Source organism: Aethalodelphis obliquidens, unplaced genomic scaffold (genome assembly GCF_003676395.1).
Source record: "Aethalodelphis obliquidens isolate GAN/ISIS:26980383/991018 unplaced genomic scaffold, ASM367639v1 scaffold44, whole genome shotgun sequence".
NCBI lineage: Eukaryota > Metazoa > Chordata > Mammalia > Artiodactyla > Delphinidae > Aethalodelphis > Aethalodelphis obliquidens.
The window spans coordinates 15,116,078-15,141,432 of NW_020837988.1; the positions used below are offsets into that span (position 1 = coordinate 15,116,078).

Here is a 25,355-nt window from a genome sequence, read left to right on the forward strand (position 1 = left end):
TAGAAATGCTAGGTTAAGCAGTTAAAACAGGTTGCTTTATTTCAGGACTTCTCGCAGTTTTAAAAATGCTAAAACTGTTCCTACATCACCGTTCTTCATTTCTGACATGAAGGTATTCCTTTCTCATCCCACTACAGCTTGACCCAGCTCCATACCACTGCTTGCTCTTTTGAACTGAGTAATAAGCCTTTCAGCTTTTACCAGATTCATTTTTCGTCCCTGTCTCTTGATTCTCAATCTGTTTCTCCAGAGAAACACGTGTCTTTTAATAAAGGATCTTTATTTCTTAAAAAGTGATACCCAGGGACTTCCCTGGTGGCACAGTGGTTGGGAGTCCACCTGCCAGTGCAGGGGACATGGGTTCGAGCCCTGGTCTGGGAAGATCCCACATGCTGTGGAGCAACTAAGCCCATGTGCCAAACTACTGAGCCTGTGCTCTAGAGCTTGCGCACCACAACTACTGAGCCTGCGTGCCACAATTACGGAAGCCCGTGCGCCTAGAGCCCGTGCTCCTCAACAAGAGAAGCCACTGTAATGAGAAGCCCATGCACCACAATGAAGAGTAGCCCCTGCTCGCCACAACTACAGAAAGCCCATGCGCAGCAATGAAGACCCAACACAGCCAAAAATAAATAAAAGTTAAATCTTAAAAAAAAAAATGATACCCAGACCAAGAGATCTGAGTAGTATGTCTTAAACTTGGGAATTCATAAGGATAGGTAGTAGTATGTTGGTGCAAATTTACAGGAGAAAATGTGGCATATTTTCCTAAAAAGTTGAGTTTTACTCAAAGATTTTTTTGGGGAAACATTTTTATGATTTAAAAAAAATATAGAACGTAGACTATTTTACAAGGGAAAATATGAGACTTCCAAGAAATTTCCAGATTTGCTTTTAGATGCCCCTTTAGGCTACATCGCATACTCTTTTGGTATGCATTCAAATTCCTATGTCCTAAGGTACTCCGAGGGAAAAGTCCAAGAACTTTTGGACAATGGAGAGGAAGGGTGGAGAATTATTACTTAGAAAATGTTTCCTTTGTGCTAAGTACTATACTAGATATTTCACACATATATTATCTTCCTTAATGCCTACAATGACACTACAAAAGGCATTATTTCATTAATTTTACAAAAGAGAAACTTCAGAGAGGTAAACATGTCCCAAGCTGCAGAGCTTACAAAAGTGGTTAGAATGTCTTACTATATAATGTTGGAGTGTAAAGAAGACACATTTATCATAGATATATTATGACTGATGTCCATGAGAAAACAATAACTAGGAATCACTCTTTTAAAATAATTTATCACCAATATGAGACTTTCAATCTTAATGCAGATCCTGAGAGAAATTAGGCACCTATTTCCTAGTAAAAGCTTATTAGTGGTACTAACAATTTTCCAGATATTCAGAAGTGGTATTAGGATGACAAATTTAAGTTTTAGTTAATGGAAACTAGGGAAGAAACCTAAGCCTTTTTTTTCTTTTTTTCGCAGTACGCGGGCCTCTCACTGTTGTGGCCTCTCCCGTTGCGGAGCACAGGCTCTGGACGCACAGGCTCAGCGGCCATGGCTCACGGGCCCAGCCGCTCCGCGGCATGTGGGATCTTCCCGGACTGGGGCACGAACCCGTGTCCCCTGCATCGGCAGGCGGACTCCCAACCACTGCATCACCAGGGAAGCCCCCTAAGCCTTTTATATTTATAAATTTTATATATCATTTACTCACTAGCACATTTCCCCCCAAATGAAAGCAATGCCTACTTTCAAGTAAGATTTTACCCAGTTATCTGTTATATGAAAAATATTGTAAAGACACTAAAGGATTTCAGAAAGTAAACCTGAAGATGTCGAACTAATTTGAAATTGAGAGGTTAAACTTTAGTCCGAAGCATGAGGTTTAATTTCTTCACAGAATGCTGCCAGTTAAATCTGCAACTTGAATCCCTAGATACTGAAATAAACTGGATGGCTCTTTAATAAAACCTAGGATATGATATAGATTCACCAAATCAACTTAACGGCAGAATCTGTCAAAACAGGAAGCTTCACGAGTGGATTTTAAATTAGACAATTTACAAACAAATATACTTATATACAACCTTTTAGGAATACATACGTTAGGCAAGGACCCAAACATTAAAAAAAAAAAATAAATCACAGGATGTGCCAAGAAAAATTACTTTAAAATGAATAAATCTGATATTAAAAATACTATCCTTATTTAAAATATCCAAATCAGGGACTTCCTGGCAGTGCAGTGGTTAAGAATCCACCTGCCAATGTAGGGGATATGGGTTCAATCCCTGGTCTGGGAAGATCCCACATGCCGTGGAGCAACTAAGCTCGTGCGCCACAACCACTAAGCCTGCACTCTAGAGCCCGAGAGCCACAACTACTGAACTCACGTGCTGCAACCACTGAAGCCTGTGTACCTAGAGCCCGTGCTCCACAACAAGAGAAGCCACCAATGAGAAGTCCGCGCACCGCAACGAAGAGTAGCCCCTGCAACGAAGACCCAACGCAGACAAAATAAAAATCCAAATCAGTCTTTGTTACTATTAATAAGAATTATAGTTTCAGAGATAATGGAATACAAAATCCTTTGAATACTTATGAGGACAGACTAGTCAAAAAGGAGTGTTAACTTACAATGTACACAGTTATTAAATATACATAAATTTTTAAATTCATATTTTCTTGCATGGCAATGGTTAAAATGTGAATCAATTTATTTAATCTATTAATTATAGGCTTTCAAATAAAAGTAAAATATTACTACTAATGACAGAAATGACAGTAAGTATAAGTGATTAGTACTTTCATTACCCTTTAATATATTAATTCTCCCTATTTAAAGGTTTCTTAAACATTGCGCAAAGTCTTATGTTTAGCTCTACAGGCAAAAATCTCAAAAACGGAAGGAATACAAATCAAAATATAGTAATGGCAAACACTATCAATTTACAAGTAAACTGATAGTAATTTAATCTAAATTAAAGGAACCCAGTTATGTCCCTGAAGTCTATCTACTCTGAACAACATGTATTTAAGAAGAACAATTTAAGAAGGTGAATAACTACAAGAATAAGTGCAGATGAAATGCCTTTTTCTTTTGTGAGGTGGCTGAAGATCAGTCTAAATATTCTAATTTTGAAAAATCAAGTTCCTACTTTTAGTACATTTCTAAGTTACCATGGTTAGCTGAAGAACTAAAAAGAAAAAATAATTAGAAGCCAGAAAATGGACAGAGTCTTTTGAGAAAATGTAATCTATAAATTCAATTTCTCTCAAATTGATAATTACCAAATGGTCTAAAAACACAAGTAAGAATGGTAAATCTCTAATTCACCTTTCTCACTTGGGAAAACAGATAATATAAATCAACACAACTAGCAAATAATGTTAAGTTAAAAAAAAGTCCTTAAACTATGCAAGAACATCCATCTGCAAGCACTCCAGTTAATAAGAAAGATTTGCTGTATTAAGGAAATATGCTTACAAAATTCTAGTTTTCCATACTGTTATTTTTTTTAATGTATTTTACTTATAAGGATATTGCAATAGGAAGTAGAAATCTATTCTGGAATCGCAATCTAACAAAAAAAGCAATCTGACCTTCACATTTCATTAAAACATTGAGTTAAACAGCATTCTTTACAATGAAATATTATTTTTAAAAATATATCACTTTAAAAGATTCATATAGACACACACACAAGTAAACAAACACAATTAAAAATTAAATAAATGTACCTAATGACGTTTCTTAATGGCTTCCCTGAAAACTAAGTGTAAAATCCTCTTAGGTGGCGTTTGCTTTTCTACAAAGCTCAAAGTAGGCCTCATAGCTCAGAAATCCATCTAATACACAAATACTCTACTCATACTCACAGGCTTTAGTTTTTCTTCCTCATTAGTCAATACTATATGGTCTTTTCTCCTGAAAACCTGAAAGGCTTCTTTTTATTCACCGGTCGTGCTGTTATCAGAGCTGACACGTCAGTAACGATCCACACTTTAATCTTCCCCAGCCAGCAATTCACACTGCTCAGAACTTACTGTGTGTTACAGGTGATACTTCTCATAGCAGATGCTGATTATGGTCCCAAAGCACAAGTGATGCTCCCAAAGGACCTTAGAACCCCTAACAACATCACCTGCTGCTTTCTGTATCCAGAGATGCAATGTGGTATTTGTTTTGAACAGTTAATGATTTCAAGAAAGATTACACAGACGAGTTCTTTTCATTAGACTGCTTGACATGAGCTTATCCTTTCAGAATACTGCAGCAAATATAGATTGTAAGATTCCCTTAGGAAAAAAGGAATATTTGTACAATTTTCCTCTGTGGCGCAGTTTAGTTTACCCTTCTGTTACAGCAAAATGCTGGAAGAACTGGTTCTTAGGTTTCTAATGGCGCAGCGTTAACATAGTGAATGATTCACGGATGTTCTTAACATTCAGGAGTAACACGGAAGGCTAGCAGTGCAGCCCAGGTCCAGAGCTGATGAATGGTGCAGTGCTGCTGTTGTCATAGCAACCAAAGGGAAAAAAGCAGCACCATATAAGGAGCTGTGACATGGATTCTGGGAACGATTTATATTAAAAAGCTGTAAGCTCCTCATGCCTTAAAGCTATTAACTCCTTTCTTACTGATTTCTCCTAAGATTTTACTCTTCTGAATTCCTAAATCAAAAAAAAAAAAAAAGGAACTAAATAAGACACAAAAAATTGCAATATTGAGGTTTCTAAAAAGATTAATAATACTTTAGCAAGCTAATATGTGCCTGTAATATCATCACAGTTTATTGGGTTAAATGGTAAAATTAGACACTGAGAAATAAGGAACTGTCTAAAATGTGAGACAGCAGAAAATTTATTTTTAAATAGAGATGTTAAAAACTTGATTAAATGCCTTTCATTCATCAGATGGATCATCAGATAGACCAAAACTGCAGAACCATCAGTTGACTAACATAGTAGCAATGGTTTCAATTTCAAAGAGAGGTACACTACCTCCTATATTCCTTACAGATGCAGAAAGGTACAAAAGACACTAACTGCCCTGAAAACGATCACAGTCTTCACGTGTGATCAAGGAAATTCTTCGTGTCGGTCACTGGTGAGAAAGGGTTACTAGCCCACTCCATGCTTCTGATGAACTTTCCCTTCAGGGCCTGGAGAACTTTTCTCTTGTCATAGCTTCTCCTCACCTCCCTGGAATCCAGAAGAGTCCCTTCTCTTTCAGTGGACAGCAGAATAGCTTCAAAAAAGAACCATGGGAGAAGGGGGAGCTAGGGAAAGTGTCAATGCATGGATCTAGCAGTGGTAACGGCACTCTCTCTGCAGTATTGTAGACATGGTTCTGAACTGACTTGAGAAAAAAATCTTTCACTAGGCTTCTGAAGCATGGGTCACTGGAAATATTCATCTATTTAGATAGGGCAATTCTATATGGAATTGTTCTATATCAATCAGTGTGGGTTTCTTTCCCATCACCACATATTTAATGAAATGTTCAGAAACAAACAAAGTAAAGCAAAAAAGGTAATTTTTTTATTATATTGTTCTTTTTTTTTTTTTTTTTGGTACGCAGGCCTCTCACTGTTGTGGCCTCTCCCGTTGAGGAGCACAGGCTCCGGACGCACAGGCTCAGCAGCCATGGCTCACAGGCCTAGCTGCTCTCCAGCATGTGGGATCTTCCCGGACCGGGGCATGAACCCGTGTCCCCTGCATCGACAGGCGGACTCTCAACCACTGCGCCATCAGGGAAGCCCTATATTGTTCTCTTATGTGGGCAGCATTACCACTGTAATAATAATTCTGGTATAATTATACATTTGTTAGTCATAGATTTATGTTGCATAACTCTCCCTAAATGATGATAACCTCAGTAAAACGTGAATTAAAAGGACTGCAATGTAGTAGGAAGGACATGCACTTGGCTGGACTTTTGATTGTAGGTGTGATAATGGCTCAGTTGCTTACTAGACATAACCCTGGGTAAGTCACTTAACTCCAACCCTCAAATTCTTCATGAGTAAAGTATGGATAATAACATATTTTCTACTTTCTTCCTAAAGCTACTGTGGAAATAAAATAAAATAATGTAATGCAAAGGTTTGAAATTCTAAAAATCTATGTCATCTTATTTAAAAATACCTAATTAAGCAAAATAGCAAAGATGAAAAGGAAAAATGGATTTCAACACAACTCAGTAGACATGGAAAATAGCCTAAAAGAGTAAATATTTTTTCAGCTAGTTTTATGTTTGACTGAATATTTGGTGTCAACATATTGCACGTATTTGTTGCAAGGAAACACTTCATTTTAGAATTATAGTAAACAGAGATTCTGTGGACTAGTGTTAAAGAAATATTTAAGATAATCATGCAAAAGTAATTTTACTACCCCAACATGACTTATAAACATCTTTAGAAAATGATAACTTGGAGATACAGAAGTATAAGCAATTTCTGTAGAATGGTAATACTAAAGATCATGCAAAGTAAGAAACTTGTTTCAAATGATCTTCAATTACTTTTTCTCTCACCTAACTAGAAAACTGTAAGGCAAACCTAAAAATGAGCATTTCCGTTAGGTTTGAAAATTCTATGGACAGCACAACTCTGTTCTGTTTCCCTGATAGTCTAATCTATCTAGTGTTTTTTTTTTTAAATCAAATATTTTCTTGCCCCAATGGTTATTTTTCAGGGAAATTCTCTTTGTGTCTTTAAGAATACCAATAACTCAATACTTCAGGAAAAAGAGGGCAAGTTCCCTTCTCCCCCAAATCAAGTTGAGCTGATCCATGCATTAGATGGATTCCAGAATATTTCTGGAAAAAATGCAAACTTGGACAACAAATCATTTTTCCACTGGCTTTCATTTTAATGTTGCTTATGCTCTGTAGGAGCTGACTGAGATGAGGATATGGTTAAGATACTTTAAAAGACAAAGTACATAGGTGTTTTTGTTTCTTTAAAAATTGGATTTCACTTAAGGTAAGGGTAGAAAGAGATTTAAGAGACTAAGCTATTCCCCTGACTACTAATTTTTAACTCCCTTATGATTAATTTAGGTAAGTCATTCTAAACCTTATGCAGAGTTTTATATTCTTTTTATTCTTTTTCCAATCTTCTCCCTTTATAAGCTTTCTCTAAGGAGTAATTATCAGTGTTAAACTCTATAGTGCTTAAAGGCAGGGTAATACTTATGAAGAGGTGAATATATGAAATCTCTATTGGCACAGAAGTAACAAAGTACCCATCCTACTTATTATAGCAATTCAAGCTTTGGCCAAATTTCTAATTTTGGTTTCTTCCTTTCCCAGGAATGGCTACTGTTCCAGATCAGGACTTCAACTTCCAAGAGAAGAGTGATGACTAACAGAGAAGAGAAAGAAACATATTCTTAAAAATCATATAATGTAGCCTCTATACATGAGCCAACTATTCATCTGGTGGTCAATAAATGAGTTTAAAAAACTGGCAGGGTTGGACATATTGAAAAGCAGTATTTCTGTTTAATGAATGCTATGAATTATCCTCTTAAGGGATTTCAGAGGATAATTTTTATTATATAGAGTTTTTACTTGATATGTTGACTTTATTACCTAAGCCCTGAATAAAATTTCCTCAAATGTGTGTGATGCTATCTGTACATTACAATCCCAATATTTGAAAAAGATCATTAGCTGGCAGGTGGCTCTTCCAGAATGTTTTTATGGATAAGTAGAACATAAAAGGGCATACTGAACTACAAGACATACATATTGATCACCTTTCTCTCACTTTACTTAATTCACTAAATAAATCTTCAACTTATGAAACTCCCTAAATGATACAGATGTACATATGACTTAAAAAAAGTCACTTTCAGAAGCCAGAAATATAGACTTTAACTAGAAAAGGAGGGAACATGTGGATTAACCAACTCTAGCATGTATCAGAACACTGCTCATTATGTTGTCTAAACAAAACCGATCACTCAGATACATAGGTGATTCTCAAATGGCCATATTTCTTACTTTTTTAAAATGCAGCCAAGGACATGAAAGAATGAATAATGGGATAATAGAAAATGTCCTTTGGAACACTCTGCCCTCTGGTGTTTAAAATGTTCATCAAAGAGGGAGTATTCTGTCATGCCGTGTATTTATTACTCTTACAAGCTGAATACATCATTTAGGGCACATGATTTTCTATAATGAGAAAAAAAAACATGGTTTAGCATTATAATAAGCACTGTTATAATGTGAATATATATTCTATGCTAAGCTTTAAATAATCCCATACTATAATTTACTTCCTGTTTGGAGAGTCACTAAGAGGATTTACTTTGAATCATGGATATTTACTTATTTGCCTTTTATGATGCTTTGTGACTGAAGAGTATTACTGATGACCAACGTTATTTAGTACCTACATTCAGTATCTGACACTTTTTGAACTGCTCATATTCCATAGCAAGTGGGTAGATAAGTAGGGAAAACAGGGACAATTAACTTTAAAAATAGACTTCCTAGGAACTGTGCCAGAAAATCATGGTGAGTTTTCTGGGGAAATCACAAAGGAAGAATTGACAATGAAGAATTTTTTTTCTATAAACTTCACTGCCATCTTTAAAAGTGATATTCAACTCTTAGAAACATCACACACTAGCTCAAAAGGTTATCAGAGATTATCAACCAAGTAATTGCCAACTTTTTCACCTGTTAGGATTCCTTTTATTATTTCCTCCCATATAGACTTAAATTTTAAAAGGTTTTACCTGTCAAAAATTTTATTTATTAATTTAAACAGAGATATAATAAACTGTTAAATGGAGTTTCGAATAAATATAAGTTGATCACAGAAAGGTGATATAATTTCACCCAAAACAAAATAAGCTAGCCTGTATAATTTTATGACAAGTAAATGTATGTTTTCTTTTAGGCTCTTTCAAATATTGAGAATTACATCCAGGGTGTAGTATTGAATGTAACAGAGCTTCATGGTAGTAACTGTCAAATCATACTTAAATGTTTGACACAGTAAGTGCTAGGAACGTAGAGAAACTCTATACAAACATTTCTGTATTCCTCTCAGCCCTAAGGTATTATTTTTTCTACTATACATATTATAGAGGAAAGAGAAGCTCAAAAAGTATTCACCTGTCCAGACATACAGCTTACAAATGAATGAGTGTAGAATTTTAACCTGGTTCTCTGTCCAACTGGAAAGGCTGGGCTCTTGACCAGTATGGCACTATTGGTTCTTTTGGGCCTAGAGTTGTGAGCCTTAACTCTGCCACATTATAGATATATCAGTATCATTCTTCCATAAAGATCTGCTGACAACAAAACGTTGCTTTATGATGGGTTCTCATTGTTAAACATTTTCCTTAATATTAACCACTTGTCCCCCTGGAACTGTGCCTGCTGTCTGTCCCCAGATTCCCTTGGATTAACAGGTTTCACCCTTTTCCTGTTCACACAACCAGTTACATACAGCTGATCACCCTAATGTTTAGGGTCTGTTTAGACCTCCTCTTAGTGATTGTTACCAGATTGTATCTTACTAAGTAGCCTTGAACAATGATAATAATAATATTATAATACAGATTAGAAAACATGCTCAGAGGACTTAAGTGGCTTGACCAAGGTCATACAGCTAATAAGTGGCAGAGTAAGGGCTTGAACCTTGCATAACAAGTATAACTGCCTCCAAAGTTTGCCAAGGTTAACAACAACCTGCCTCCAAGCAAGAGACATAGAACAATTACTCCCTTTTTTTGCTTTAGTCTTTTCCATTAATTACATTTAAACTAAAAAGCGTAGAATAAACATTGTTAAGAAGTCACTGAAGTCCAAGTTATGAGTTTAAAAACATATACTTGAAATCCAGGCCCACACAATTTACACTTGAGTTCTAAAAGAACATGAAGACAGGAACATGAAACTACTAATAGCATTCTCTGTAAACCCACGTAAGAAATTAGGAGGGCTACAGGACTAGAAAGTGGGAAAATATGCATTTTAAATAGTTTATAAAAAACCTTCATAAAAGGTAAAATGCTCACTAAGAGTCAATAAAGGGTCACAAAGAAAAGTAATTCCGAAATAATCTCGTGTTCATTTTGATATAGTTACTAGACTAGAAGATAAAGGAAATAACATAGACCTAGGACCATCTTGATACTGGACAGGTCTTAATGAAGTCTCTTAAGCTAGAGAAAGCAGATATGAAAATGGCTTCCCAGGATATAAAGGACTGCCATGTGAAAGAGGAGGTTCATTTATGTCATAAATAAAAAGAACTAGAACTAGCAGGTGGGAACAATAGAGGACATTTGCATATGTGTAAAGAGAAAATTGATGGTTAAAACTATTCAACAAAATAGGCTAAGTACAAAGTAGAAAGCTTGCCATCACTGAAATTTTTCACATAGAAGCCACTGACTATCCACTTAGATTGCCATGAAAATTAAATCTGCTCACTACGTAAAGCATTTCATACCGTCTGGAACAGAGAAACAGCTCAATATACATTATCTATTATTACTATAACTATTATTATCACCTAAAAGTTTAATAAAACTTGACTGTAAAATCATCTGGACCTGCTGAGTCTTAGGGTTCTTTGATTTCTATGGTTACTGGGCTAGTCATATTTTTAAGTTTACTTGAGTCAATTTTACAGTTTGTTTTCTTCCATTTATCTAGTTTTTAGGTTGTTCTGCTATAAGCCTGTATACTATATTCTGTTACAATAAAGAACATTATTATCAGCAGCTATTTCATTCCTTGTTCTATGTATCGCATATGTTATCTTTTCTCTCTCCTCTTTTCCTCTTTGGTGGAAAAATCATACCTGTCAAAGATTGTTCCACTCCCTTAATCTTTTCAGTGAACTTGTTTGTGGCTTCACTGATCAAGAATTTTTATTTTGTTTTTTAGTTTTACTCATTTTTGCTTTTAATTTTTTGATTACTTCTTTTATGTTTACTTATTCTTCTTCTATCTCCTTGAGTTAAATTAATAGTAAATTTACTTTCGGTATTTCTTGTTTTCTAATAAAAGCACTTGAACATACATACACCATATATATATGCACACTGGAAAAAAAGAAATCAATTAGCATATGATAAACACTAAGGTGAGGGTACATCTGGTTCCTCCAGGGCAACTGTGATAGAGGTAGTTGTGTTGTTCCTTTAGGATTGTAGGGTGGTGGAGTTTCTGGCTGCAGTCAGGTCTTCCTGGAGATTCTGAAAGCTATCATAACACTTCACTAAATGTCTTTCTGTTTAGACTAGCCAAGGCAACTCAGCTTTCTACAACTGAGATCCTAACCAAACAACTACTAAGATAGAAAAAGAAAGTAGGGGATCAGCTCATTTGCTTACCAGTTAAATTCTACATCAAAGAAAAGAACACCTCTCAGGAACTTTTTTTTTTTTAAAACACAGATGAAGACTAAAAATAACAGTTTCACAGGAAAATTATAAAAACATCGTGTTGGGAATTACCCTCATTTGTACTATATGCTATAGTTTTCCTAGAAAGACACTATTTTCTTCTAGAAAATATTAGTCTACAAATAAAAAAGAATACATTGTAGGAGGTAATGACCATTTAGAGAGATACAAGGAAATGGGAAACTGAGCACAAGTTTATAAAGAACAACTTCTCATAGGTAGGTACTGATAAGAGTTCTGTTGAAAAATACTGTCATGGTTTCTTACAATCTTGCATATACTTGGCTAAGTCAACTCAGACCCTAAAATGTGAGTATTCGACTCCAGAGGTTCCTGGGCACTGTTGATCCTCACCAGAGGATTTTGGCCCTTTCTCCGTTAAGGGACATTTTGGCATTTTTTTTCAACCTTTACCCAGCAGTGGTTGAATAGAGGTAGGAAGACAGAACTACTGTATTTCAGTGGAATATACACAGCAACACTACAGTTGCCTTAAATAATCCCACTATAAATACCACAATGGTATAAATAATGCTTTTACTCTGTATGAGTGACTTCCATTTAAATATAAAAAAAATAGTAGAAGAGAAAATTATTTGCTCTATACAAACTCTTGAGTTCCTATAAAAATCTAAAAAGAGCAGATTTAATTATGTTGCAAATTCAGCACATGCAAACATCAAATAAAGAACTCTTTATTTGATAATGTATGTTGCCATTTAGGTGTTCAAAATATACATAATGACAAAGACTCTCTCCTTAACTAAAATTTAGTTAGGCTGCTCTGAGCCCCCTATCTATCTGTCTATCTATCTACCTACCTACCTACCTACCTACCTACCTATCTACACAATTTTTAAAAGTTACACTCCACTTACAGTTATTACAAAATATTGGCTCTATTCCCCATGTTGTACAGTACATCCTTGTAGCCTATCTTACACCCAGCTTAGACCAGTTGTATCAAGAATCCTGCAAAGTCAGTTCAGCAAGAACCCCACACACTTTATCTAATTCCCTGGTTTGCCTTCAGCAAACCCTTCCCCTACCCTTGATGTCTCCACTTAGTAATTTTCTATCCACTGCCACCCTTGCCATCTTCCTCCCTGGTTATAAATCCCTAGCTGTATTTACTCCTATCCTACAGTAGCATGTACACTAAGATAAATCAAACTGTGAAGACTAACATGATCTCTAGGCTCTTTATATTTCCAAACTGGCTTTTCAATAATTTTCTCAAGACTATATTTCCACTTTATCCAAGATATAAAATGAAAACTAACATTTATCATAAATAATAAGAAACTGCTGTATAAAAAATTAATTAAATTTTAAAAAGTAACATTTATCAATGTTTATTACATGCTAGGTTGTATGTTTAAGAAATCTTATTTAATCTTCATAGCAACCCTGTATTTTTTCTAATAAAATTTACTAAAGTACACCTTGAATTCCAGTGTTTCTAACAATTGCAAGATAATTATTCTTATGTGAAGAACATATCATAAGTACACTATAATATATCAGACTATGTAGACTAACTATGTATAGGTTCTTTTTAATGTCAAAATAGCTGTAAGCAATTTTCCCAGGATGTCTCAGAAAGAAGTCAATGATTCCATTTTATTAATAATGTATTTTAAAATAATATTTTGGCCTTAGCTAGCATCTAAAATAACTAGGCTGTAGCATGATCAGACTGGTTATTGTAACTTATTTACCATCTAAATTGGATTGCCACTTGGTCATTACAATCTATTGGTAGCAAATACTTTAAAAATCAGGCCAAAAAATCTTTTCCCAGAGGCTAACACTAATTAGTATTCCCAGATACTAATCCTTTTGATATCAGTATTTTAAGGTTACTCCTCAGAACAGGAGAGGGACTTACTTAAGGCTATTAAATAAAGTACTTGAAGGTCATCTTCCAAAGGCTCAGAATTCATATTTGACAGCTGACACAAAGTCACCCAAATCTATTTTAAAACTATAATAATGACCATTGCTAACATTTATTGGACTACTTATTCTACGCCAGATGCTGTTTTATGAGCTTTTACACAAACCAACTCATCCAATTCTCTTATAGTCCTATGAGGTAAATACTATTACTATCCTTATTTTAGAAACAAGAAAACTGAAGTACAGAGATGAAGCAACTTTGCACAAGTTGACACAATTAGAAAAGGGCACTCAGGGTCCATCTCGTTATATTGCCTCATGAGATACATTGGGTTTTACACATAAAAATACAAACATGATAGAAGGATATACAACGAAATTCATGTCATTCTCCTCCTGCTTTTGAGTTAGAGCTATCGTATCTCCACTCCACCATCAAATGAACACACCTGTGATGTGTGTATGTTTGCATATCATTTTAAAACACAAGTGGATTACTATTATTGATATTTAGATTTTCATTTTTACTACATAAACAATATTATATATACATACACATACACACATATACATTTCAAATTTGTTCAAATTTATTTATAAAATACAATCTTAGCAATAAAACTATTGTGTCAAAGATTATGTGCATTACAATTTTGATACATATTTCAAACTGTTCTACAAAAAGGGTATACTGGAACTTCCCTGGTAGCGCAGTGGTTAAGAATCCACCTGCCAATGCAGGGGACATGGGTTCGATCCCTGGTCCGGAAAGATCCCACATGCCGTGGAGCAACTAAGCCCATGGCCACAACTACTGAGCCTGCGCTCTAGAGCCTGCAAGCCACAACTACTCAAGCCCACACGTCACAACTACTGAAGCCCACATGCCTAGAGCCCGTGCTCCACAACAAGAGAAGCCACCACAATGAGAAGCCCGCGCACTGCAACAAAGCGTAGCCCCTGCTTGGCACAACTGGAGAAAGCCCGTGCACAGCAACCCAACGCAGCCATAAATAAATAAATAAATTTTTAAAAACTTTAATAAAAAAAGGGTGTACCAATTTACAGCCCTACTAACAGTATGAATACTCAAAATTTAGCTTTTACTAAACCTACAGTGTACATAGTAGGCAGACAGTGTAAATTCATTAAGTGTTGAATGAGTGAACTACTGGCACTCGCAATTATCTATATTTTAAGAAGTATGCTGAGGGGCTTTATGATATTATGAACAAAAGCATCTGGAAAAGGTCACTGAGTAAGAATCCAGAGAACGGGGCAATCCCATGACCACAGTTACTGGGGCCAACGGTGTGTCTCTGCATACTCTCTTCCACGCCTCCCCCAGTGCAGAGCAACATCCACTGAGCAAGTGAACCTTGAGGCCTGACTAACCTCTAGGTCTTCTAGTTTCCCTATATTGGCTTAAACCATTTGGCTATGTTACTTTTTTTAACAAAAAAGTCTTAAGCGATATACCTGATGCCTTGGGTGAGTTGGTTAAGTTCTCTAAACCTCAATTTTTTCATTGGTAAAATGAGACACATTTAGGGTTTAAAGGCCTAGGTATTAATCTTGGCTCTGACCGTTTCCTAGTTGTATCATTTTGAGCAAGACATTTTACCTCTCTAAGATTTAATTTATTCATGTGTAAAATTGAGATACATGTGAAGAATACGTGAGTTGACATGTGTATGTCAACACAACAGGCACTCAAATGAGAATTATTATCATTATTACTATTACTCATTAAAAAGTATAATTTTTAAAACGTGCAAAGTTTTCAAGTTCCAAATTGGTGTCTAATGCTAAAAGAAATTTTTAAAAACTTCTCACCAAATTTAACAATTTTGTTAACAATAACAGCGAACACGTTCTGAGCATTTATTATTTGCCAAACACAGTTTTAATCAAGTATTAAGCAATGTGATAAGCGTCGATGGGATATAGACCTGACTATCCATGAGGTAGGAGGTATTGTTAACCCCATTTTGCAGATGAAGAAACAGAAGCAGGTAGTAAAGTGACTTTCTCAGAGCTGGGATACAAACTCAAGCAGTATGACCACAGAGCCTGTTTTTCTCTTGATCACTTTTACGGTAACTTGTTTTTGTACAGGATAGAGCTATATATATTCTAAATATACATATTTATATATATATAAAATTAGTTTTCCAGCTTCAAATTACATGTTTATTCTTGAGCAAACCTTTCCCCATTCTCACTCCCTCGAGACTAAAGAGAAGTCAAAGTATTTGGAAATGGATCTTCATATACACCTCTGTGTATAAAACAAATACGTTGAGAGTACAAAGGTTATATAGTAATAGGAAAAGTTGCTCCATTATGTTTTACGAGATAAAACAAAAAAAAAGATTAATTGTCTTTTCAACCTCTACTAACTTGTTAGAAGTTAAAGATCTATTAAAAATCAGGAAAACACACCCAAGGTTAATGGGATACTCCAGACCCCCATACTCTCTACTCTGAGCACATTTGTCACCAAGATCTGATTAAAAGCTAAATCAGATCATATTATTCCCATTCCAGCTCTGCTTAGAATCCTACAGAGTAGATTCCTTACCATGATTCTAAAAACTCTGGCTTCTGCCTACCTCTTCAATTATTTCATACTCCCCTCCCCTCTGACTTATTTTGCTGACAACACACCTGCCTTCTTTCTAATCCTTGAACATGCCAACGCTGCTTTCTGCTTTAGGACTTTTGTTCTCGCTGTTCCCTCTGCCTGGAAGGCTCTGATCCCAGATCTTCCCATGGCTGGCTTCTTTTTGTTATTCAGACCTCAGTTCAAATACCTCCTTCTCTGACTCTCCCTGATCACTTCATAGAAAGAACCTACCTCTACCCCAGTCTTTCTCTATCCCTTTTCCTACTTTATCACCTTCACAGTACTAGTTACTATCTAAAATTATTTATTTATTGGTTATATGTTTATTATCAGTCTCCCTCCCAAATGGAATATAAATACCTTGAAGGCAGGAGATTCAACTCTATTTACTGTATCTAGAGCAGTGCCTGGCATATAGTAGTTCCTAAACAAATATTTGTTTAGTGATTAAGTGAAAAGCACAGAAGAATAATGAGCAAACTACCCTGACCATAGCAGAGACAGGGGACTAAATATTAGAAAGTCAGAAAGAAAACAGAAGAAAATAACTATTCTGGCTCTACTTATTCGGTTTGGTTGTAATACGAATACAAGATAGATAAGGTAGTTGGAAGTTTAAATGAATGGAAATGCATAAATTAGTTACTGTAGCCCTAATGGCCATATTAATGTATTTTGTTAAGAACCATTCTCTGAAGGACATTTCCTTATGGTCAGTTAATCTTTTCCCATACAAAGTTCTTTTTACTTATTTATAACAAAATATAATTAGGAAAGGAAAGATAACTGATGAATAATCTACTAAATAATTTTTTTTCTTTTTCTTGAGGTACGCGGGCCTCTCACTGTTGTGGCCTCTCCTGTTGTGGAGCACAGGCTCCGGATGTGCAGGCTCAGCGGCCATGGCTCACAGGCCTAGCCGCTCCGCGGCATGTGGGATCTTCCTGGACCGGGGCACGAACCCGTGTCCCCTGCATCGGCAGGCGGACTCTCAACAACTGTGCCACCAGGGAAGCCCCTAAATAATATTTTTAATTTAAATTTCAAAGTAATTTAATTCCAGGTTAAACCAGAAAATTCTTATCATCTAATTCACTTGGCAGAAAATTGGCCACAGAAAAATTTTCATGGCATCCTCTTTCAGGAGAGAGATTTCTTTCATTCAGATATTTAAAAATGCATTCTCAAACTTCAAATTCTTAGGCCTCTGACAACCTCTTCAGTAAATAAAATTATTTGAGAGGATGCTTATACTTCGAGCACTGTAAAATTAAAACTGAATAGTTCATACCTGTAATTAACCAAGTGTACTTCCTATTACTGCTTCCCTGTACTATCTCTGTGATATCAGGCATGTTGTTGACTTTGTTAGTATATGTATTTATCTTTTAGGTCATCTAAAGGTTGTCTATTTAAGTTAAAGTTCAAACTGAGATAGGCTAATGGGGTAGGAAAGTGCTATCTCTAAAACCTCAGGCAATTCAGCTAACTTCTATAAGGAAACTGAATTTTTCTTACTATTTCTTCCAATATGTGTAGTAAAAAGAAGCACATCACTTGACAGCCATCAGATTTGATTATTTGTATTTTCAGTAATCAATAATACCTTAAACTGTAAAAAAAAAAAGCAGGGATTTCAAAGCATTGAAATTTTTATTCAAGCCCAATCACATAAAACTTACCCTGTTTTTAGATAACAGAAGGAATAAGTATTTTAGTAAAATGTTATTAAGCTACTTTACTGATTTTTACCTAATGACCCAAGAATCAAAGTAGACTTTGACTCAGTCATTTGAAGATGCCTAAAAAAACAATAAAAAATATAAGAGGCATAACTTATGCTTTGTGCAGGTTGTAAAGAAGTGTAAGTTATGCTCTGTGGAACTACAGAATAAAGCAATACTATTATTTTAATGAAAATTATAAACATTGTAAAAGTTCCATTCAAAATAGATGGAAGAGTGAAAAATCTCATTTCCCCCTCTATCATCTTATTTTCTTTTGAATTGTCATTCGATAATCAACACTACTGTCTAACTCAATGCCAGACGCATAGGAGGAAGTCAATATAGGCTTTGGGAATGACTTCATTTCTTGCCTCCATACACTCATAATCCATTCAACACCAGTCAACTTCCTGATGTTGATATAAACCAATAATGTTAAAAGAAACCTGACAAAGTGATCCAGGTGTACATATTTTCGCACATAAGTATCATTTAATATATTAACATTTCTTCCCTGAAAAAGCTTTAAGGGATAAAAGTTCATTTAATCAAGACACAGTTTCACACCTAACAACTAGACCTGACTGCACAATACATACTGTGAGATCATATTAAAGTTAATCCACAACTTATCAATTATGGTAAATATCCTAACAAGTTGGACTGTACCATGGAGAGGTAACTATCTAGATCAGCTTTTAAAAAAAGGTATGAAATATACACATCAGGATTTCAAACTGACGTACCTTTGCTAAACTATGAAGCGTTTCTTATTCTAGAATTACAATATCTCCATTTGGTAATCTGACATGAACAAGCTGATAAATGCAATCAGAACAACAGTATATTCTGGCAAAGCTGAAAATTTCCTGAAAGCCTAGAAAAATATGTCTACAACAGATGGATCATTTAGGAAATAAATACAACAATCTGTCAAATGGAGCACTATTCTAATTCCCTAAACTAAAATCGGTAGGAGCTCCACTTTCCAAGAGTCTGTGACATTAGTAAGGCCAAAGAGGAAAAACCTATAGCTGCACATAAACATATCTGATATGACCTAGAGTGCCACACGGTTAGGTTTCCTGTTAAATATACTAAATTTAGGTAAAGTCCTTACCAGTTAACTTCTTCACAGGTTGGAGCCGAACACTGATAGACTGATGTGTGAGTAAGGGGGAGGATGGAAGAGAGCGAGACATGCCCTCCATAATCCGAATGTGCTGCATACCTTCACTCACTGGAAGTGGTGGGACGGCGTAGTCTGGCTCAAAAGCACAGTCGCTTTCTGTGGAGATGCCACCTGTTACATAGAAGAGAATGGGAGAAAAGAGCTGGTGAGAAAATACTCTTCTACTAAAATTCTTCTCTATTAAAATTTATCTTTTTGGATGACTCAGCACAGTGTACACTGATATTGATTTTTCACTGTGAAAAGAAAATAAGGAATTCCCAACACACAGATTCATTTCTACGTAACTGGGTACTTAACTTCAGGTCCAGCACTAGGAAACTGAACATGAATAAGACAGGATTCCTCCTCCTAAGGGGCTCACTGTCTCATGAACAACGTAGTCATATAAAAAGTAATTACAGTACAATGCAACAAGTGTTACGATTACAGCAATGGTCTTCAGTTGTCCCTGAGAAGACAAACATGGAAGAAGATATTCCCCTGCTTGACAATCCAATCTGTGCAATTCCTAGTAGGATCACTGTAACCCTATTTCTTATTCTCTGTCTCCAAGAATGTACCTGAAAATATAAATGGGTAAGACTAACATTATATGGTGATTTTTGAATCTGCTCAAACATTTAAAAAAAGAGTAAATGATATGCTGTTTACTTCCACTTACGTACTGTTGACTTCTACTTCCGGCAATGGCAGATTATATACTTCAGACCAACCTTTCCCTAAGAAAACTACAACTATATACATTTAAAAAATCTTCCTGAAGGCACTGGAGAGTTAATAGCATGATGAAGAATTACAAGAAGACTGAGACCTGGTATTTGGGGCCACTTTTTACTTTGTGGCATCTGAAAGGCTAAGAAGCCATTGACAGTTTTACAGAGCTGGGAAGACAAGTACTGGAATGGCTGGAGAACCAAGTTGCGAAGGGGGAGCTGGTGGAACTCCAACACTTTTGTTTGGAACCCCAAAGGGCTACATTCTAGGAGTGTGTATAAACCAAAACTAGGGGCTTCCCTGGTGGCGAGTGGTTAAGAATCTGCCTGTCAATGCAGGGAACACGGGTTCGAGCCCTGGTCCGGGAAGATCCCAGATGCCACGGAGCAACTAAGCCCATGTGCCACAACTACTGAGTCTGTGCTCTAGAGCCCACATGCCACAACTACGGAGCCTGCATGCCACAACTACTGAAGCCCACACACCCTAGAGCCTATGCTCCTCAACAAGAGAAGCCACCACAATGAGAAGCCTGCACACCACAACAAAGAGTAGCCCCTGCTCTCTGCAACTAGAGAAAGCCCACATGTGGCAAGAAAGTCCCAACACAGCCAAAAATAAATTAATTAATTTATTTTAAAAACAACAACAACAAAAAAACTAGACTGGCCTTTACAGGACTGAAGCTCAGCTCCAAATGTCTACCACAAAATTTAATTAAGGCAATCTTGGATTGCTAGTCCCTGCCAAAAACAAACATAAATCTTCTTAGAAGAAGATAACATCATCACAGATCTCAAAATACTTCCACAATTTTTCATATACAATATCTGGTCCTTAACTAACAATAACAAAAAGAGAACATGAAAAAAGCAAATCAGAAAGATCATGCAAAATAAAGTCTTAGAGGGAATACAGACTATGGAACAATAAGACACAGAATTTAAACTAGTATGCTTAACACCAAAAAGATTAAAATACTTAGGAATGAATTTAACCAAGGAGGTGAAAGATCTGTACATTGAGAACTATAAGACACTGATGAAGAAACTGAAGACACAAATATATGGAAAGATATCCTGTATTCATGGACTGTAAGAATTAATATTGTTAAAATGTCCATACTACCCAAAGTAATCTACAGATCCAATGTAATCCCTATCAAAATTCCAATGGCATTTTTTCACAGAAATAGAAAAAGCAACTCTAAAATTTGCATGGATCCACAACAGACTCTGAATAGCTAACGTAATCAAGTAATCTTGAGCAAGAAGAACAAAACTGGTGGCATAACACACTTCCTAATTTCAAGTTATATTACAAAACAGTAGGAAGACAATTTGGTACTAGCACAAAAACAGACACATAGATCAATGGAACAGAACAGAGAATCTAGAAATAAACCCATGCGTATACGGTCAACTAATCTTTGACAAAGGCACCAAGAATATGCAATGGGGAAAGGATAGTCTCTTCAATAACTAGCATTGGAAAAACTGAATATCCACATGCAAAAGAATGAAACTGGATCCTTATCCTACACCATACACAAAAATCAACTGAAAATGGGTTAAAACTTAAACCTAAGACCTGAAACCATAAAGCTCTTAGAAGAAAACACAGGGGGAAAAGTCCATGAAATTCATCTTGAAAATGATTTTTTTGGATTTGACATCAAAAGCACAAGCAACAAAAACAAAAGTAAAGCAAGTGAGACTATATCAAACTAAAAAGTTTCTGCACAGCAAAGGAAACCATCAACAAAATGAAAAGGTAACCTACAGAATGGGAGAAAATGTTTGCAAACCATGTATCCGATAAGGGGTTAATACTAAAAATATGTAAAGAACTCATACTCAATAGCAAAATAAAACAAACAAACAAAAAAACCTAATTAAAAAATGGGCAGGATTTCCCTGGTGGTGCAGTGGTTAAGAATCTGCCTGCCAACGCAGGGGACATGGGTTCGAGCCCTGGTCCAGGAAGATCCCACATGCCGTGAAGCAGCAAAGCCCATGCACCACAACTACTGAGCCTGCACTCTAGAGCCCGTGAGCCAGAACTACTGAAGCCTGCGTGCCTAGAGCCCGTGCTCCTCAACAAGAGAAGCCACTGCAAGGAGAATCCCATGCCCCACTACAAAGAGTAGCCCCCACTCACCGCAACTAGAGAAAGCCCACGCACAGCAACGAAGACCCAACACAGCCAAAAAAAAATTATAAATAAATAAATAAATTTTTTTAAAAAATGGGCAAAGGACCTGAATAAATATTTTCCAAAGAAGACATATGAATGGCCAACAGGCACATGAGAATGTACTCAACATCAACAATCATCAATCACAAAAATCAAAATCACAATGAGATACTACCTCACACCTGTTAGGACAGCTATTACCAAAAAGTCAAAAGATAATAAGTATTGGCAATGATGCAGAGAAAAAGGAACCCCTGTACACTGTTGGTGGGAATGTGAATTGGTACAACCATTACAAAAAACAGTATGGAGATTCCTCAAAAAATTAAAACTAGAACTACCATATGAACCAGCAAACCTACTTCTGAGTATATATCAAAAGGAAGTAAAATTACTGTTTCAAAGAGATACTTGCACTCCCATGTTCACTGCAGCATTATTCAAAGTAGCCACAATATAGAAACAACTGCAGTGTCTGTCAATGGATGGATGGATGAAGAAAATGTGATTTTACAAACACACACGCACACACACTCTCTCCCTCTCTCTCTCTCTCCCTCCCTCCCTCCCTCTCTCTCTCTGAGGAATATCATTCAGCCTTAAAAAAGAAGGAACTCCTTCCACTTGCAACAACAGGGATGAACCTGGAGGACATTATGCTAAGTGAAATAAGCCACCAGACACAGAAAGAAATAATCTCTATGTAATCTCACTTATATGTGGAATCTAAAAAATAAGGTCAAAATCATAGTAGTAGAGAGGAGAATGGTGGTGGCAAAAGGAGATGTTGGTCAAAGGGTAAAAACTTTCAGTTATTAGATGAATAAGTTCTGGAGACCTAATATACATCATGGCTCCTAGACACAGTCAATTACTGAGTCAAAAGTGCTGAGAGTTTCTATTGAGAAATACTGACCAAATGCTGTATTAAAATTGTGTGTCATGTTATGTAAAAAGAAAAAAATTAACATGCTTAATATATATATATTTTTTTGCGGTACGTGGGCCTCTCACTGCTGTGGCCTCTCCCGTCGTGGAGCACAGGCTCTGGACGCACAGGCTCAGCGGCCATGGCCCACGGACCCAGCTGCTCCGCGGCACGTAGGATCCTCCCGGACCGCGGCACGAACCCGTGTCCCCTGCATCGGCAGGCAGACTCTCAACCACTGCGCCACCAGGGAAGCCCAACATGCTTAATATTTAAAGAAAGTAAAAGTTTAGAATTTCAGCAATGAATTATGAAAATAAAAACTCAATAGGTGGATTGAAAAAACAGATTAGACACAGATGAAGAGAGAATTAGCAAACTGGAAGATAAAACATTTGTGCATCAAAGGACACTATCAAGAGAGTGAAAAGACAACCCTCAGAATGGTAGAAAATATTTGCAAATCATTTATCTGATAAGAGTCTAGAATTGAGGGGACTTCCCTGGCAGCCCAGTGGTTAAGACTCCGTGCTTCCACTGAAGGGGGCACAGGTTCAATCCCTGGTTGGGGAACTAAGATCCCACATGCCAGAGTGGCACAGCCAAAACAAGTTTTTAAAATAAAAAACTTAAAAAAAAAAAGAGTCTAGAATCAAGAACATAAAAAGAACTCCTAGTACTCAACCACAAAAAGAGACACAATGCAATTTTAAAAGTAGGCAAAAAACTTGAGTAGACATTTCTCCAAAGAGAAATGTACAATACAAATGGACAATAAGCTCATAAAAAGATACTCATATCATCATTCATTAAAGAAATGCACATCAGAGCCACAATGAAATACCATTTCACACCCAGTAGAATGGCTATTAAAACAACAACAAAGAAGTGTTGGTAAGGATGTGGAGAAATTAGAACCTTCATACATTGCTGGTGGGAATATAAGATGGTACAGCTGCTGTGTAAAACAGTTTGGCAGTTCCTCAAAAAGTTAGACACAGAATTACCATACAACCCAGCTATCCCTCTTCTATGTATATACCCAAAGGCAATGAAAACAGGTTTTCAAGCAAAAACCTGAACATGAATGTTCACAGAAGCATTATTCATAATAGCCAAAAAGCAGAAACAACTCAAATGTCATTAATTGATGAATCAATAAACAAAATGTGGTATATCTATAAAATGAAATATTATTTAGCAATAAAAATAATGAAGGCTTGATTCATGCTACAACACTGATAAACTTTGAAAACATTCTACTAAGTGTAAGAAGCCAGACAAAAACAATGCCACATGTTGTATGATTCCATTTATATGAAATGTTCAGAATAAGCAAATCCAGACAGAAAGTAGATTAGTGGTTGCCAGGGATGACTACAGGAATGAGGAGTGACTGCTTAATAGGTACAGGGTTTCCTTTTGGGGTGAAGGATTATATAGCAGTGATGGTTGCACAACACTGTAAATGTACTAAAACCACTGAGTTGTACACATTAAAATGGTTAAAATGGTAAGTTACCGCAATTAAAAAATATTACGTAGATATTTACCACCTACTCACATATTTATTCAAACCAGAAGACTAGTAATCATTCATTTCTTCCCATCACTTCCCTTTGCAACAAATGCAATAGCTATTCTGCAGAGTATCAACCTCATATAGAGTTCAAATCTACCATGTTCTCTTCATTTCTCCTATCACTACCATAGTCCAGATCACTACTATCTTTCCCCCAAACTTCTGTTGCTAGAAATCTAGGACTTATTCCTTATCTTTGGATTTCAAAACTTTTACCAGAATAGGTCTTAACTTTTTATTTCTCATTAGTCACTGGGTCCTTTCCTTTACTATATTGACCAATTATTTTCTTCCAACCATTCTCTTCTCTTTCTCTCTGGAACTGTGATCAGATGAAATCTCCTAGACCTATTTCACAAGTCTCTTTATTAATAGATTTCTAATCTTTGGGCTTTCATGAATAGACATGAGACTGATTTATATGGAATTATAGTATTTTACAGGTTTACAAAGAGGTATGTCATTAGTGTAATAATTCCCTAAAGAAAAATCAGCACTAGATTGTTTAAAGAAAATATATCTAGAGGAATGCATTTGATTTAGTGAAGTATCTCTTTTCATTTGAAATGTTCTAATGTTAAAACTTAGCTGATAATTTTAGAATCTAATAATACTCCTTAAGGAATAATACTGCAATTAGTCCAGTATGGATGTCCTAGTTTACTTTTTTGCTTAAAAATATTTTCCTCTATCTTCTCTGCCCTATAAATACAGAGAAAAAACTAAAAATATATGTTTCAAGTAAAGAAAAGTACTGGTATGCATGAACAGAATTTGACTGCATTAGCCATTTTTTCTTGGGTAACTAACAACCTCAAAATCTCTGTAGTCTACAACATTCACTTTTATGCTCATGAATCTGTAGATTGACTGTGGGTCAGCTGATCTTGGTTGGGTTATCACGTTCAGAACTATTCCAATGTGTCATTCATATTGGGCCTAGTCACTGAAGGGGCAGTGAATATGTGGGGCACACTCTTGTCATGGTAGATCACAGGGCTGCAGGAGACCAAGTTAAAT

The 25,355-nt window shown here is 36.0% G+C and overlaps 1 protein-coding gene across 9 annotated transcripts in view; it reads right to left on the bottom strand.

The window, feature by feature from the left end:
• Positions 1-25,355, bottom strand: part of TANC2 (tetratricopeptide repeat, ankyrin repeat and coiled-coil containing 2) — a 358,600-nt gene that overhangs the window by 224,671 nt on the left and 108,574 nt on the right. For 6 of the 9 annotated variants that reach the window (XM_027081267.1, XM_027081261.1, XM_027081262.1 and 3 more), the window contains one exon: positions 18,841-19,023. In XM_027081267.1, coding sequence (XP_026937068.1) covers positions 18,841-18,949 — 109 coding nt within the window. In that variant the 5' untranslated portion in view covers positions 18,950-19,023. The remainder of the gene's footprint in view (positions 1-18,840; positions 19,024-25,355) is intronic. The other 3 variants (XM_027081266.1, XM_027081269.1, XM_027081270.1) reach the window with 1 other exon arrangement.